General features: G+C 35.2%; 1 protein-coding gene across 1 annotated transcript in view; it reads right to left on the bottom strand.

The window, feature by feature from the left end:
- Nucleotides 1-1,996: 1,996 nt before the first annotated feature.
- Nucleotides 1,997-16,449, bottom strand: part of SLC30A5 (solute carrier family 30 member 5) — a 35,426-nt gene continuing 20,973 nt past the window's right edge. The window contains exons 7-16 of the mRNA XM_045809817.2: nt 15,678-15,754; nt 15,271-15,441; nt 14,286-14,574; nt 13,895-14,103; nt 12,359-12,516; nt 10,968-11,097; nt 8,534-8,735; nt 7,665-7,891; nt 4,695-4,823; nt 1,997-4,106 (exon numbers count right to left, since the gene is read on the bottom strand). Coding sequence (XP_045665773.1) covers nt 3,936-4,106; nt 4,695-4,823; nt 7,665-7,891; nt 8,534-8,735; nt 10,968-11,097; nt 12,359-12,516; nt 13,895-14,103; nt 14,286-14,574; nt 15,271-15,441; nt 15,678-15,754 — 1,763 coding nt within the window. The 3' untranslated portion in view covers nt 1,997-3,935. The remainder of the gene's footprint in view (nt 4,107-4,694; nt 4,824-7,664; nt 7,892-8,533; nt 8,736-10,967; nt 11,098-12,358; nt 12,517-13,894; nt 14,104-14,285; nt 14,575-15,270; nt 15,442-15,677; nt 15,755-16,449) is intronic.

Consider the following 16,449-nt stretch of genomic DNA (forward strand, 5'->3'; position numbering starts at 1 on the left):
AAAATGTAACAGAATACCGTATTTGTATATGCAGAAAGTACTGATCATCTGTCTCAGAAACTGAACTGTGGACAGAAGGAACAAACAAAGCATAGAAAAATTTTTGATTAAAAAATCCAATTTTACCATTTTAATTGTATTACACACTATTTACTAGAAATTTTTTCTTCTGAAAATCACTCTAAAAATGTAATGAACATTAGTGGTTTTATATCTGAACTCAGTTTAGCATCTATGTATAATCTCTGCATATTTAACTTGCATATGAATTAAGGCTATAAAGAAATGTTTGCCTTGAAATTCTTAAATTTTAAGAATTTGTCTTAAAAATAAAAAAATTCTGAAAGAATTTTTATTATGTGAGGGGTGCATGGGTGGCTCTGCCTTTGGCTCAGGTCATGATCCCAGGGTCCTGGAATCAAGCCACACATTGGGCTCTCTACTCAATGGGGGGGGGGAGCTGCTTCTCCCTCTTCCTCTGCCTGCCGCTCTCCCTGCTTGTACTCTCTCAGTCGAATAAATAAATAAAATCTTCAAAAAAACCCAATTTTTATTATGTGAGCTTTATTTATCTATTTTTCTAAGTAATCTTTATGCCCAACATGGGTCTCGAATTCACCACCATATCAAGAGTTACATGCCCTACTGAATGAGTCAGTCAAGCACTCGGTCTTAAAATATTTTAAGACATCTAACATTGCTGAGGAGAGGTAAACTGTTACAATCTCTTTGGAGTACAATTTATTTTTCAAATTTATAACTGTCCTAAACCCCTTGACTCTGAAATCCTGCATGCTGAAATATATTCTACATACTTATTTGCACATATGCAAAATAGTATTTGTGCAAAGCTGTTTGTATCAGCAGTCTGTAATAGCAAAACATTGGAACCAACTTAAGAACTGCATGAATAGGGATACTATGTAGCTAAGGAAAAAAAATGGGCTACTTTTTAATGTTTGGAATAATTTCTAAGAGAAAAAAAACATGTATATTCATAAGATATCTGTAAGGATAAACTGACAAGTGTGGTAATTTCTAGAGAGGAGAGCTGTGTATCTGAGTGACAGGGGTGTGAGGCTTTTTGCCATTTATTCTTTTTTTTTTTTAAAGATTTTATTTATTTATTTGACAGAGATAGAGACAGCCAGCGAGAGAGGGAACACAAGCAGGGGGAGTGGGAGAGGAAGAAGCAGGCTTCCCAGCGGAGGAGCCTGATGTGGGGCTCCATCCCAGAGCGCAGGGATCACGCCCTGAACCGAAGGCAGATGCCTAACGACTGAGCCACCCAGGCGCCCCTTTGCCATTTATTCTTAAATTCTGAACCATGTGACCATTAACTAGCAAAAACAAATATCTCTGCATTAATATACTATATATTTTAGGGGAGAATCATAATCTAAATTTAAAGTAAAACCAGAACCCTTAGGTAGAGATATCTAATTATAACTAACTTCATTATTCTATTAAAATTAGAAAGTTTAAAGTCTGATCAATTATTATGTAAAGGAATAATAAATCTACATTATAACAGATGCAAAGTTAATTCTTTTTTTAAGATTTTATTTATTTGAGAGAGAGTGAAAGTGAGAGAGATCACAGAGGGAGAGGGAGAAGCAGACTTGCTGCTGAGCGGAGAGCCCAAAGCAGGGCTCAATTCTAGGACCCTGAGATCATGACCTGAGCCAAAGGCAGCCGCTTAAATGACTGAATCACCCAGGTGCCCCTAAAGTTAATTCTAAGTGGAAATCACAAACTCCCAAATTGGTAATACAGGAAAAACAACGGCTGCAGAGAAAAGGAAGAGGATAGAAATTAATAGTTGTGGTAAACAACCACTACCACCCTTCTTGGAGCAAATGAACTGTTATACAGGCCTGTTTTGGGTATTATTTTGAACTTATTTATACAATTAAAATACAGTTTATCTCTTGGGATGCTGATTGTAATAGGAAAAAACCCAGACAAATTAATGAAAGCTACCTTTGCAGGCAGGTTTAGAATAATAACAATTCCTCAACTTTATTGAGCCCTTTTCAACTTTCAACTCATTACGAAAAATTTTTTTCAATTCATTTCACATGCATTATTTCTTTTGCTCCTCATAACCCTATGAACTTGAGCAAATTTTATTCTGGTTTCATGTACAAGAGAAAAAAAAAAGATATCCAGAGAAGATGATTTGCCTAAAAAAATGTTTGTATGAGTTAGTACCCGTACCCTGGTGCTCTTAATACTGGTTTCCCTACTTCCCATCTGGATCCCCTTCAAGCCCCCGCCCTATGTCTCACCTTATCTCTCATCACAGTAATTTAATTTTTCTGCTGTTATATGTTTCCTAGGAAATGGCAATTTTAGTAATGGTGCAATATTTATTATACCTATTTACTTAAACATTTTTTTAACATACCAAAATTGCATTAAAACATCAATATGCAATTATTTTCCCACCACTCAAAAATTTTAATTATGTATTGAAGATTCTGGACCAGAAAATGTGTAAAGATAAGACAAAGAATATCAAAATAACTTATAACAAATTTCTAAAACCTCTCACATATTAAAATTGTTAAGATAAAAATATGATTTACAATACATGTTTGCTGTTATGGTATAGTTAAAAAAATAGTACCCATACTAAAATTAATTCATCCTACTTATCAAAATTCCTATTCTAAGAATGAAAATATTCAAATGCTTATAAATAGGTATTCAAAAGTTTCTTTTGAACAACATTCTTTGGTGTTCATAAAACTGCATATATTATTATAGATCTACCTATCATACAGTTTTTTTCAGACTATAGATTCAGTTTAAATTGGAAATGAAAAAATATAAATTTGATATTGCTATAGAAAATAGTTACAGGGTAGGTATTTTGATTTCATGGTGTCTAAGTACTTACGGACAAGATTTACTTACTAAACTTTAAAATAACTACCTATTCTTTGATACTTCTTATAGATCTACATGTTCCAGAAATTTTTTAAAAAATTACGTTTAAAAAGGCAGAAAATTCAAATGTGAATTGACATTATTTATGATTCTCTCAACTGGTTGTTCCACAAAATATGGAGCTAAACAAAAAGATGAGAACCCTTTCATTGCTTGGATACCAGCTTGACAAGCAACTTGGAATGGCAGATGCATAACAAGAAATGGAATATTCTACTTCAGAGGAAGAAGACAAGTGATCGAATAATGCACACAACTTAGTATAAGTTCTTTACCCTAATAAAGTAATTATTCATTTGCAAATATTACCAAAAGTAAAAAAATTTATTTTACAGAGTGGTTGGTTTTTGTAATACATCAATAATGTTATACTTCCCTATTCTCACTGCTTGTCTCATTTCAGTGGTTGGTTTCTCCCAAATAATTTAGTTTACATTTAAAGTGGCAATACAGCTTTTACTTACTGGATTTAAGTTATAATTAGAAACCAGTTTTATATACAGAAAATCCATAAATATAGAACTTTTATTCCTATTTTATCCTAGGGCTATGCAAAAAATTGACTAAAAATTTTTCATTTGGGTCTTTGTAATAAACATGTAAGTACATTATTTACAATGGAGATGCTTTCTCACAGAAAGTAAACACACAGAAGTAATTTTGGTCTTCACTAGAATCCATCATTATATGTTCATTTTTGAAGATGACGTGATACATCATGTTCACTCAAATTTTAAGATTCCTGTTATACACATAATTCAAGTAACTATTTTACTTGTACAATTAATGCTTCATTCTGTATTTAAATTTCCTTTAAGAAAGACTCCTTGATCCAATAGTAGGGAACTCTAGAATTTTTTTCAAATACAGCAATATGTTTCTGTACAATTATGTGCAATTTTCTTCCTTCTGGCAATATTATAAATACCGAGTAATTTAGTCTTCATTGTTCATACCCCAGAGGTATTTCTCGAGTTATCTCACATGATGTAAGTACCATCTTTGTAGTATTTCATGGACTCCATTTGTTTTGTCATAGCTAGAACATCATGAAATCCAGTACTTAGGCCGGACATATGTTGAAAGTATGCCTCTTTTTCCACTTGAATTGTTAAATTGTTTACTCCAGCATCTTTAAGTATTCCTGTAACCTGTTATCAAAACCCATACATTTTAAAGCATTTATATTAATATAGTGCATATCTTAAATAACTGGTATTACATTTTTTTTCATAGCCACAGATAGCCAAAGATAATCCTCAAAGTAATGTTTATTATTCACTTGGTCAAACGTTAACTATATCCTTTAGATGGCCAGTAAATTACTGACCTGACATTCAAAGTTGAAAAGAGAAACAGCTTTTGTTTCCAACATGGTAGGTTTAGAATAGGAATATAGGAACTACTTTGATCCTAACCTCGCCAACTTGACTGTGATTATTATTAATTATAATAATTTATTTCTGGACAATCAATTGGGAGCCAAGGTGGATCATAAGTAAATTTTTTTACATTCACTTAAGCTTGTCATCTAAATACTGAAACTTAATTTTATTTTAACCATTTTTGGGGTAGAAAACAAATCTAGATATAAAAAATAAGTTATATTATCCTTGGACAGCTAAAAGATTGATGTTTTTGAACAGTTACATGATTACTCAAAGTATAATTTATAATGCGTCCCAGTTTATGCATGAATTAACTCAAATGAAATTACTTTAAAAACAAAAGATTATCACCTGCTGTACTATTCTTTGTTCCAGCACATCGGATGTCACCTGTATATGAATCGTTCCTGCCACAACACTAGCTGAATGACGCCAAAAATGAGGGTCTCGGTATGATATTAATCCTTCAATTTTCTGTATCTGTCAAATAAAAGGACAGGTGATATAAATGGACTTAAAAGGCTAATTCACTTAACACAAAGCAATCTTTTTGGTCCAGAAACCACTATTAAGCTGATTTTAAAAAAGATAATACGGAAGGAAAAGAAGTGAGAAAAGAAAGGGACAACTTGTTTGAAGTAAAGGTGCCTAAAATATTTTGAACTGGGAGTGATGTCAGGGAAGACAGCTTTGGATAGGAAATGAATGGGGGTTACAGATGTCTTCACACTCAATAGCTGCATACCCATTTTCACCTCTTTAAAAGGTACTTTGCCTTTTCTAAACATTAGATACTTTCAATGGACTACTTGGTTTCCTTACACATTCACATATTTAATGGTTATATAAACACATTCAAAAGATATCTTCTATGTTTAACAATGAACTGATTAAATAAGTAACAGACATTGCATACAACGTAACACTACAATCAGTATGGGAGTATCTATCAACATGACATAACTAAATGGGGGAAATTTACAAAGTAGTACAACATAGTTTTCATCATTTTTATTTTCAAAATATCTTTAAAAAAAGATTTTATTTATTATTTATTTGAGAGATAGAATCAGACTCTCCTCTGAGCAGGGAGCCCTGAGACAGGGCTGGATCCCAGGGCCCTGGGATCATGACCTGAGCAGAAGGCAGACGTTTAACTAACTGAGCCACTCAGGTATCCGTATTTTCAAAATATCTTAATATAGAAAAGCACATTTTAAAAGTGTTTCTTTCCAGGGGCGCCTGGTTGGCTCAGCTGGTAGAACATGTGAGTTCAAGCTCCACACTAGTGGCAGAGATTACTTAAATAAAAAAATATATATATTTTGAAGTTTTCCATAATGGGCATAAATTATTTTTGAAATAAAACTTTTTTCCTTTTAGTTGGATGTAGTATTCACTAACAAGAAGGTGAGAAAACTACTAATTTTATTTATGAAAACAGTGGGTTAAGATATTATTCCTTAAATATTCAAGATAACAACTTTTCATCAGTAGATCCTAATTTAATACGATATGGCAAGGGCGCCTGAACATGTGACTCTTGGGGCACCTGGGTGACTCAGTCGGTAGCATCTGCCTTTGGCTCAGGTCATGATCCCGGGGTCCTGGGATTGAGACCCGTGTGGGGCTCCTTGCTCAGCGGGAGCCTGCTTCTCCCTCTGCCTGCTGCTCCCCCTGCTTGTACTCTCTTCAAATAAATTTTAAAAATATCTTAAAAAAAAAACAAAAAACAAAACCCACATGACTCTTGATCTTGGGGTTGTGAGTTTGAGGCCCATGTTGAGTGTAGAGATTACCTAAAAAAAAATGAGGGGTGCCTGCCTGGCTCAGTCAGTAGAACCTGTGACTCTTGATCTCAGGGTTGTGGGTTTGAGCCCCACGCTCGGTGTACAGACTACTTAAAAATAAAATTATTTTTAAAAATTTATTTTAGAGAGCAAGAGAGCACATGCATTAGTGGGGGCAAGGGCTGAGGGACAGGAAGAGAGAACCTCAAGCAGATTCCCTGCTGAATGCAGAGACTGATGTGGTGCTCAATCCCAGGACCCTGAGATCATGACCTGAGCCAAAATCAAGAGTCGAAGGCTTAACCAACTGAGCCACCCAGGTGCCCCTTAAATAGAAAATCTTAAAAAAAAAAAAAAAAAGAAGAAGAAGAAAAAATTATTTATTTATTTGAGAGAGCAAGTGAGAGAGAGCACAAGCAGGGAGGAGAGGGAGAAGCAGACTCCCTGCTGAGCAAGGAGCCGATGTGGGACTCGACCCCAGGACATACCTGAACTGAAGGCAGACATTTAACCAACTGAGCCACCCAGGTACCGCTTAAATATAAAATCTTAAAAAAAAAAAAAAAAAAAAAAAAAGATACGGCAGACCACAAGCTGAAAAACATTTATTTTGTATTTGTTTTTTTTATGAATTGCCAGTTTATATATATATATATTTTTAAGATTTTATTTATTTATTTGACAGAGAGACAGCCAGTGAGAGGGGGAACACAAGCAGGGGGAGTGGGAGAGGAAGAAGCAGGCTCCCAGAGGATGAGCCTGACATGGGGCTCGATCCCAGAACGCTGGGATCACGCCCTGAGCCAAAGGCAGTTGCTTAACGACTGAGCCACCCAGGCGCCCCTGTCGGTTTATATTCTTAGTCCATTTTCCTACAAGACTTTTTCTTGATTTAAAAAATTATGGATAGTAAGTCTCTGCCTGTTTATATGTGCTGCAAATATTTTCCCCTTGTCTGTCTTTTTTTTTTTTCTCTTGAGTTCTATTTTTGTTCTTGTATTCAAAATTTTTCCCCCATTTATGTTCAAAAGTTACTACAAGAGTTTTATCGTGTACTGCCCAGGAGAGGCAACTGTACTGAGATTTAAATGAAAGAAATACAACAACTTCACAATACAGTTTCCCATCCACGAAAAATTTCTCCATTTGTTCACTCCCTCTTTTATATGTTATTTATTTATTTTTGAAAGAGAGAGTGAGAGTGTGCATGCACAAACAAGTTGGAGGGGCGCAGAGGGAGAAGGACTGAGAATGTTAAGCAGGCTCCATGCAGAGCCTGACGCAGGGCTCTATCTCATGACCCTAAGACCATGACTTGAGCTGAAATCAAAAGTCAGTTGCTTAACCAACTGAGCCACCTAGGTGCCCCTTTTTATGTCCTTTAAATGAAACTGTATTTTTTAATTCATATTTTGCACATTTGTAGTCGGGTCAACTTACTCAATTTCAAATGCTATTTAATTAATTAATTAATCATTTTTAAATGCTATTTTAAAAGGAAAAAATATAGTGAAGAAATTACACACAATACCTTTTCTAAAGCAACATGTAGTTCTTTTTCATATTCCGGTGGCAGTCTCAAAAGTAGGACTTGACAGGCATCTTTAATCAGTGGAACAACACTGAGAAATATTAATATAGCAATAAAGAGAGAACAGAGGGGATCAGCAATGAACCATCCAAACTGCTCTATAAGAACTGTGGATACGATCACACCAATACTGCCAAGTGTATCTGCCAAAACATGTAGAAATACACCTAGAAGTAAAATATGAAAACATTAAAAATTAAAGCACATCTAATTTAGTTCCTTTATCCATTTCATAAGTATTACTGGGCACCTACTATGCTCCTGATTCTGCTAGGGGATAGTACTTAAAAAAACAAAACAAAAAAAACATGGTCACCGCTCTCAAAGAATTCATGGCACAATGGTCAAAAGGGAAAGATACAGGCAACTATAGCACAGAGTAGTGAGTTTTATGATGGTTTGGTTTTCCTAGAAATCACACAAGAGCCATGTTTTGACATTACCCAAATTAAACAATCACAATAAATAATTCAATACAGTAAGTGATAAATACTTCCCCTATATATTTTACAGTACAATAAAAATTTCCTGGTTCTTCTGTAGTAAAAGTTCATAATGACACAGTATTTCCCTTCCAAATAATATTTATGTAAATGTCACTATGAAAAGGACTCTAATAATCTGTTTAAAAATTGACATTTATGAACGAATGTAAGCATTTTCTACAGCAGATGACTTCATTTTTTTAGCCACAGACTGTTTTTCAAAAATAAAACTGTACCAGAAGCCTAACATTTAATACAAATAAGACAGTGTCAACGTCAATTGATAACAGTTGGAAAGTAGGACAGTATTTGTCAAGGACTCACCCCTCATGTTAGCATTCATGCCTCTGCCTGCAGATCCGTGGCTGTGACCATGCCCATGGTCACTGTGTCCATGCATATGGTGGGAATGACTGTGATCAGATGAATGACAGCTTCCCTGAGAAGCTCCATGGTTATGGTTATGGGCATGGCTAAAGGCACAGATACCAATAAGGTTTACTATCAGCCCTCCAACTGAGACTGGCTAGTAAAGGAGAAAAGAAAACCTTTAAATTTGTAATTTAAAAAATATATTTGTTATTTAAAGTTACTATATATCTAAATATGTTTTTCTGTTTACAGTTTTCAAAGTATTTTTGGTAAAATAAGTTCAATAAGGAAAACCAAAATTTTTAAAAAGCAGATTTTAGAATATTTTAGAAGAAACATTTCAACTTTCAAACAGCAAAGTTTTGACAAGTAGAGGAATTTGGACTTGCTTTAATCAAGTGAAGAACATGTACTTGGTTCATGGTTTATGAATAAGTTATTCTAGAACTTTGTTTTATTTGAATAGAGCTTGAAAGTACTGCTTACTAGAGCAAGTATGCACTGTAGCCGAAATCTCGTTTATATTACCAGATAAATTTCATTTCGTAAGGCAATGATTATAATTTATAACTAGTGGATTCCAAATACATACAATCTTACTATGTTTCTTAAAATACAGTAAAATTTCCCAAAGTAACAAAAAGTATAATGGAAAAACAGACATGTAATAGTAATCTTTCACCTTTTTTTTTTTTAAACAAACTGAATGATCCTGATTTAATAATGCCATATAACAACCCAAAGGATAAACAAAGTTACTTACCCTTGATTATCCTCTCTTATAAAATGATTTTGGATAGTTCAGGGTGTTATTTAATTTACATTCATTACAATTTCTCCTTTAGAGAAATCCACTTGATTTATAAAAAGAATATATAACAATAATGGGGACAGATAATTCTAATTAATTTCCAAAGATTGTAAGACAAGAGATTTACTTTAGTAAACATGTATGGAAATTATACACTTCTTACTGAGGCTCAGACCATTTATCTGTCAGATTTTAAAATTTTAGTTAACTTTATGAACTTGAAAATGGTTACTGAATTTTGAATTAAATCAAATATTGCATACAGAGACCCCATTATCTCAAATAGTTCTCCTCTAATGATAAATACTTTATTTGTATAGACTTCATCAGAAAAAATAATGTAGAAAGTGCAAGCCCCCTGTTATCTAACCCCCCAAAATTAGTCACTAAGAGAATGGTGTACTTTCTACGCACACACTAAAACACATACATAAACACCTTTTTCAACCAATAATAGCATATTATAATGCTGCTTTGGAATTTTTTTTAACTTAGTACAGTTTATAAGTATTGTTCATGCCAGTGTATATAGATATGCCTCATTCTTTTTATTGGCTGTATAGTATCCTAAGAATGACAGCTTTCTTTCTTTCTTTAACTAGTCTTTTCCTTGGTGGACATTTTTTTTTTTTTTTACCATTGTGAGCAATGGCACAAGGAATCATGCACCTTTACACACCTGTGCAAATATTTTTTGCAAATATTTCTGTAGTAAATATTAAAGGTCAAAAGATATAAGTATTTAAAATTCAAAATATATTTCCAAACTGTAATCCAAAGCATTTTACTAATATATGCTTCCAGCAACCAGATTCATAACTGCTTACAATCATTTGACAATTAATTGCTGATTTCCTACTACAAGCCAGGTGCTAGAGTTTAAGAGTTAATGACTGACAATTCAGGTCCTGAAGATACTTCACTCACATCTTTAATTGTGGAAGAAAGACAAAGGAGTTATAACTCAATGTTGCTTAAAAAAAAAGAAAAAAGAAAGCAAGATATAACAGCAATACTGAGAAAGGGAAAGCTATCAAACTTCAAGGAGGGAAGAGAGGGAGATTAAGGGAAAGTATCTCACTGGAAGAGACATATAAGCAAAGTCCTGACAAAGGCTGAAAAGCAGATGTGAGGAAAGGGCATGCCAACTACAAGAAACAGCACATGCAAAGGTCTGGAGGTACAGGGAGAACATTATAAACTACTACAGCAGTAGTACAATCAACAAAGTAAAGCCTTTAAAATGATAATATTTTTCTGATTCTATCTCTAACATTTTGCAAATTTCCTCAGGTATTTAAAAACCACATCTTCACACAAAAACATTTAATAAGTCAGAAAGAAATTGTATGTCTTAGACTGTCATCTAATATTCTGACTAAAATATTAGAGAAAAGGATTAATTTCTAAGAGTCAGCAGTGTAATAAACACAAGATAAGAAATTATGTTAATTTAAATTAAAAAATAAAATAGAACCTTCCTAGATCAATAACTACAATAGTTAAACTTTAGCATGGAAAAGGCTGTAGGGTAGGGGGTATGAATAGAAATTCAAACAGGAAAATAAAACTTACTGTTAACATGTGTGTGTCTAATTCCGGAGGATCAATTAATCTAGCCACTGACTCCATAAACACAAAAAAAGCTATTACCATTAGAAAAAGTCCATTAATAAATCCAGAGAGAATTTCTATTCGGCCATACCTAAAAGTGTAGAATATATTTTTAAAAAAGGAAAATGACAAATATTTTCAAAGTATAAATGTTACGTTACAAAAGAGGATGTAAGTTCAGATTTTCAACTATGTACATAAATAATACAATCAGAAAATTACCAAGATTTTAAACACCATACTAATGCTGGAAGAGTCCTTCTGCACTTAAGTTTGTTGTAATTATAGATGTTTATCAAAGTCCTTCTTCAATGTTTCCCCTTACACAAAGACTTTCTTAACAAGATCCTTCTCTCCCTTTAATGGGCTCTCTCGATGGGCTCTGTACCTCTGTCACAGCACACAGATTCTGCTTTGTACCAAAATTATTTGTATTTTTGGCTCACCTATCTTTCAAAATATTAACAGTTGAAAAGAGCTGAATTTATCAATCTGTTCAAGGTAGGTCTTATCACAATTCTTTGTACAAATCAAGGATTCTAATATTTTTGAACTGAATTATTCAGTTGATGAAAGGATATTTCATGCATAGCCTCTTCAAATTTTGAATACTATTTCTAACAGCAAAGATGCAAATGACCATGCACATTCCATTGTTTCCAATAAACTGTTAGGCAAAGAGCTCAAAATCTGATTTTTTTTTTTTTTAAAGATTTTATTTATTTGACAGAGAGAGAGAGACACAGCCAGCGAGAGAGGGAACACAAGCAGGGGGAGTGGGAGAGGAAGAAGCAGGCTCCCAGCAGAGGAGCCTCATGCAGGGCTCGATCCCAGAATGCTGGGATCACACCCTGGGCCGAAGGCAGACACTTAACGACTGAGCCTCCCAGGCGCCCCCCAAAATCTGATTTTTGCTCTCTCCTTACAAGAGGAATTAGTCAGGGAATATAATCTTGAGCTTACTGCCATTTACTATTTACCATATGCTTGATTTATTTCCTCGTATCTACTTCAATTTAAAGAAAACTAAAGCTCTGAAAAATTATTTGTATTAAAAGTAACAAAATTTTGGGGCGCCTGGTGGCTCAGTCATTAAGTGTCTGCCTTCGGCTCAGGTCATGATCCCAGCGTCCTGGGATTGAGCCTGCACCAGGCTCCCTGCTCCACTGGGGGCCTGCTTCTTCATCTCCCACTCCCCCCTGTTCCCTCTCTTGCTGGCTGTCTCTCTCTCTCTGTCAAATAAATAAATAAAATCTTAAAAAAAAAAGTAATAAAATTTTATTCCCTAAGATGGAATTTGCCCTTAAGATTTTTTCGTTGTGTTATATCACCCTGATGGTCAGTGTACCTACCCATAAGAGAAAATGCGAGTTGCTTTCCATCTACTCATCAGGGCTGCAAAAAGCCCCATGACCAAAGCAGAGCAGTCAAAGAGCATGTGAAATCCATCTGAGATCAGACCCAGACTATTGGTCAACACGCCATAGAATAATTCCACAAAGGTAAAAAGCTACAATAAATTTAAAGAAAAATAGGGGAGAAATATGTTAGGAAATACCATTTCAAGAGATTTATTAGAACTTAATCATGAGAATTTAAACCTTTAAGTTAAAAAAAACCTTTTTTTTTAAAGATTTTTTTATTTATTTGACAGAGAGAGAGGGGGAGCAATTGAATACGAGGAGGGGAGCGACAGGCAGAGGGAGAGGGAGAAGCAGGCTCCCCACCAAGCAGGGAGCCTGAAGCAGGGCTTCGATCCCAGCACCCTGAGATCATGACCTGAGCCGAAGGCAGGCACTTAACCCACGGAGCCAGCAGGCGCCCCCTTAACCTTTTATTATGCAAACTTTACTTGAAGATATAACTGCCACTTTATTTCATTTCATATAAACTGTAAGATAGGGACACCTGGGTGGCTCAGTTGGGTTAAGCATCTGCCTTTGGCTCAGGTCATGATCCCAGAGTCCTGGGATCAAGTCCCATATTGGGCTCCTTGCTCAGCCGGGAGCCTGCTTCTCCCCTGCCTGCTACTCCCCCAGCTTGCGCTCTCTGACAAATGAATAAATCTTTAAAAAAAAAAAACACAACTGTAAGATACTACATTAAATCAGATATGTTCATCTTATAAATTATTTAAAAGGAGATTCATCTGGGGTGCCTGGGTGGCTCAGTTGTTAAGCGTCTGCCTTCGGCTCAGGGCGTGATCCCGGCGTTATGGGATCGAGCCCCACATCAGGCTCCTCCGCTGGGAGCCTGCTTCTTCCTCTCCCACTCCCCCTGCTTGTGTTCCCTCTCTCTCTGGCTGTCTCTCTCTCTGTCAAATAAATAAATAAAATCTTAAAAAAAAAGATTCATTTAGGTCTGTAGAACTCAGTAAACTAGGGTATAAAATGTTAGCAATCTGGTCTATGGTGAGATCCTATAAGAAGTAGATAAAAACCTTTCAGGCTACTGTATTTCCTGATTTAAAATAGCACACTAAACTAATGCATCTAAAATGCCTCAAAAATTGTTTGCTTAATGGGGCGCCTGGGTGGCTCAGTTGTTAAGCCTCTGCCTCCAGCTCGGGTCGTGATCCCGGCGTTCTGGGATCGAGCCTCACATCGGGCTCCCTGCTCAGCGGGAAGCCTGCTTCTCCCTCTCCCACTCCCCCTGCTTGTGTTCCCTCTCTCGCTGCCTCTCTGTCAAATAAATAAATAAATAATCTTTAAAAAAATTGTTTGCTTAAGTCTGAATATGATCCTGTAATCTTCCTATGACTGAGAGAAAATATAATTTTAGCCCCTCTCTAATTATCAGAAATCTGGGAATTACTAAAATTATACCAGAACTGTCAAAATTAAAAGATTACGTTTTTAAGATATGTCACAAATATATAAAAATCTTACCAGATTCAAGCACAAGAAGTAAAAGATCTGCCTAGAGTCATTCTCCTCAAGAATTTGCTTTAGTGATTCCTTAATAAACCTGGGGATCGATTGGGAACTATGTTGGAAAGCATCACCCATGAAGTTATAAAGAGGTGTTCCTTCAGGAGAATATCCAATTAGGGTGCCTTTCTGTCCTCTCTTGGAAGGAGATGATAAGATGTTGGCAGCTTTTAAAAAAAAAAAAAAGAGAAAACAACAACATGACAAAAGTTTTAAAATATTAAGCTACCAAAACCAACACAGAATCTGTCAGCACGAAATGCAAGCACTGAACAAATTCCCAAATTAAGTAAATGATTTCAACATCAGAATCCATGAGATGAAATTTCCCAAGGGGAAAAATGCTCACACAAAATGAAGAATATAGCGCTCACTACCACTCCTCCAGACAGGACATGTTCAGTGCTTTCCTGGTGTGCTGCTTTGTTCATAGCTCGAAGCTGGTCTGTTATTGGATGTGTCCAAAAATTTCCAAAAAGTAGAGCACTCATAAAAATGGGAAAGGATCCATAGCGGGCACATTTGGAAACTTCCATTTTGATTGAACAAACAGAATCGACATAAAAATCCAGGATCATGACAAAAAAGATAACTGTTGTGAAAGGCATTATGAGAGAAAACCAAGACTCGACTTTACTCTAGAAATTAAAAAAAAAGAAGAAAAAAAAGAAATTGTTAGCACTGCACTGGAATAAAGTTCACATCTTATGTTTTATTTAATCTCTTCATATTTAAACAAATATTCTAACTCAATACGATTCATAAAATGCCAAGATATAAGAGCTGTAAAATATTAGTACATTTCTCAGTAACCCCAAAGTATTAAAAACAAGAACACTATGGTTTAATAATTATATAAATACTAGGTGACCCACAATCCTTGTCTGTAACACACAGTAACTATTAAATGGGTTAATCTTTAGGAGGGTCTGGGTGGCTCAGTTGGTTAGGCGTCCAACTCGCGATTTCCACCCAGGTCATGATCTCAGGGTTGTGGGATCAAGCCCTGTAAAGGCTCAGCGCAGAGTATGCTTGTCCCTTTCCCTCTGTTTTTCCCCCAAGCTCGCTCATTCTCTCGCTCTAAAATAAGCAAATATTCTTTAATTGATTCCTTTGGGCCACAGGAATGGGATGAATATACAAATGTAATAGTACCTGATTTGCATTTTCTATGAACAAAATTTACTCCAAAAATTTTTCAAAAATTATAAAAAAAGCAATGGTAATTTAAGATACTTGCAAGCTCAAAGTGAAATAAAATACAATGTACTGAACTAAAATTTTTAAGTAAGAGCAATTCATTTTACTTATTACCAATAAATTCCTACTCTTACCTCAGTTGTCACAGAAAGAACAATGACCCATGGGCACAAGAGAAGCACAGAAACAAGATGGGATAAAGCTTGAAGACGTTTGGCTCCACCAACATCTATAGAGAGTTTTCTGGAAGCTGTATGAAAACCAACTTTACAACACAAAGCCAGTACTAGCAACAATACTCCACCCTATGAGTAAAATTAGATAAGTTTCATTAGAAACACACGGTCCAAAACCCAATCCTTAAATACATAATATTTGAAGAAATGGAGCTATTATATTTCTTCCACATCCCAAATTACTGAACTGCATAAATGTCAGGCAATACTGTAAATTACTGGTAACTTATTTTAAGTGCACTTTTATAGTTGCTATAACTTTTCACAGTCTCTGGATCATGTTAGGAACAAAGAAAAGAACATACCTTGTGATCTGCCACACCTAAGAAGGCAATGGCTGTGTAAAGCATGTGAGTTAGAGCACTGTCATGATGTCCTTCAGCTAAGTGCGTTGCAGTAAAGGAAAAAAAAAAATCCCAAATATTAACTCTTTAAATCCTGAAGTCCTAAAATTTTAGCTACATTATTTTAGGCTGACTATAGACTAATTTGGGGGCCCCAAACTGGACTACTTGCAACAGTTTATTGCCCTTAAAAACAAAACAATTAAAAATCTAATTTTGGGACATGATTTACAAACTGGAATGGCCTGTATTTCTTTTGTTGTCTCCAAACAATTACAATAGTGCTTGAGATATAGTTGTTAAATTTTAGTAGTCAACCTCCAAAAGTATATGCATGCATACTGTAAGTAGGACAAAGGGATAAGAGCAAGGATCTTCTTGGACCACTACTGTCATGGAATTAAGGTTGCTCTTTCAGAACATGTCAAATTAGTCCTAAATCTCTTTCTAAATCACTGACCACGTAAGCCTCAGTAAAGCAAGCAGCGAGCAGAAAGGGGCAGAGGTGGCGTATCACAAGCATCCTGGAGTTCTGCAAAGTCACACCACTCTCTTTCATTGTAACAAAGTAAACTGTTATTAGTTAATTGACAGGCTTTAGGACAGTATCTGTAACCAGAAGAATCAAAACTAGTGTTCTAAGGTCAGCTAAATGTAGTGGACAAAGGTGTATGGACAGGAAAGAACAAGGTATGTCTGTTTGCAGAGGAAAATGAGTATACATATTTGACTG

Source organism: Ursus americanus, chromosome 5, assembly GCF_024610735.1.
Source record: "Ursus americanus isolate L20-20 chromosome 5, mUrsAme1.1.p, whole genome shotgun sequence".
NCBI lineage: Eukaryota > Metazoa > Chordata > Mammalia > Carnivora > Ursidae > Ursus > Ursus americanus.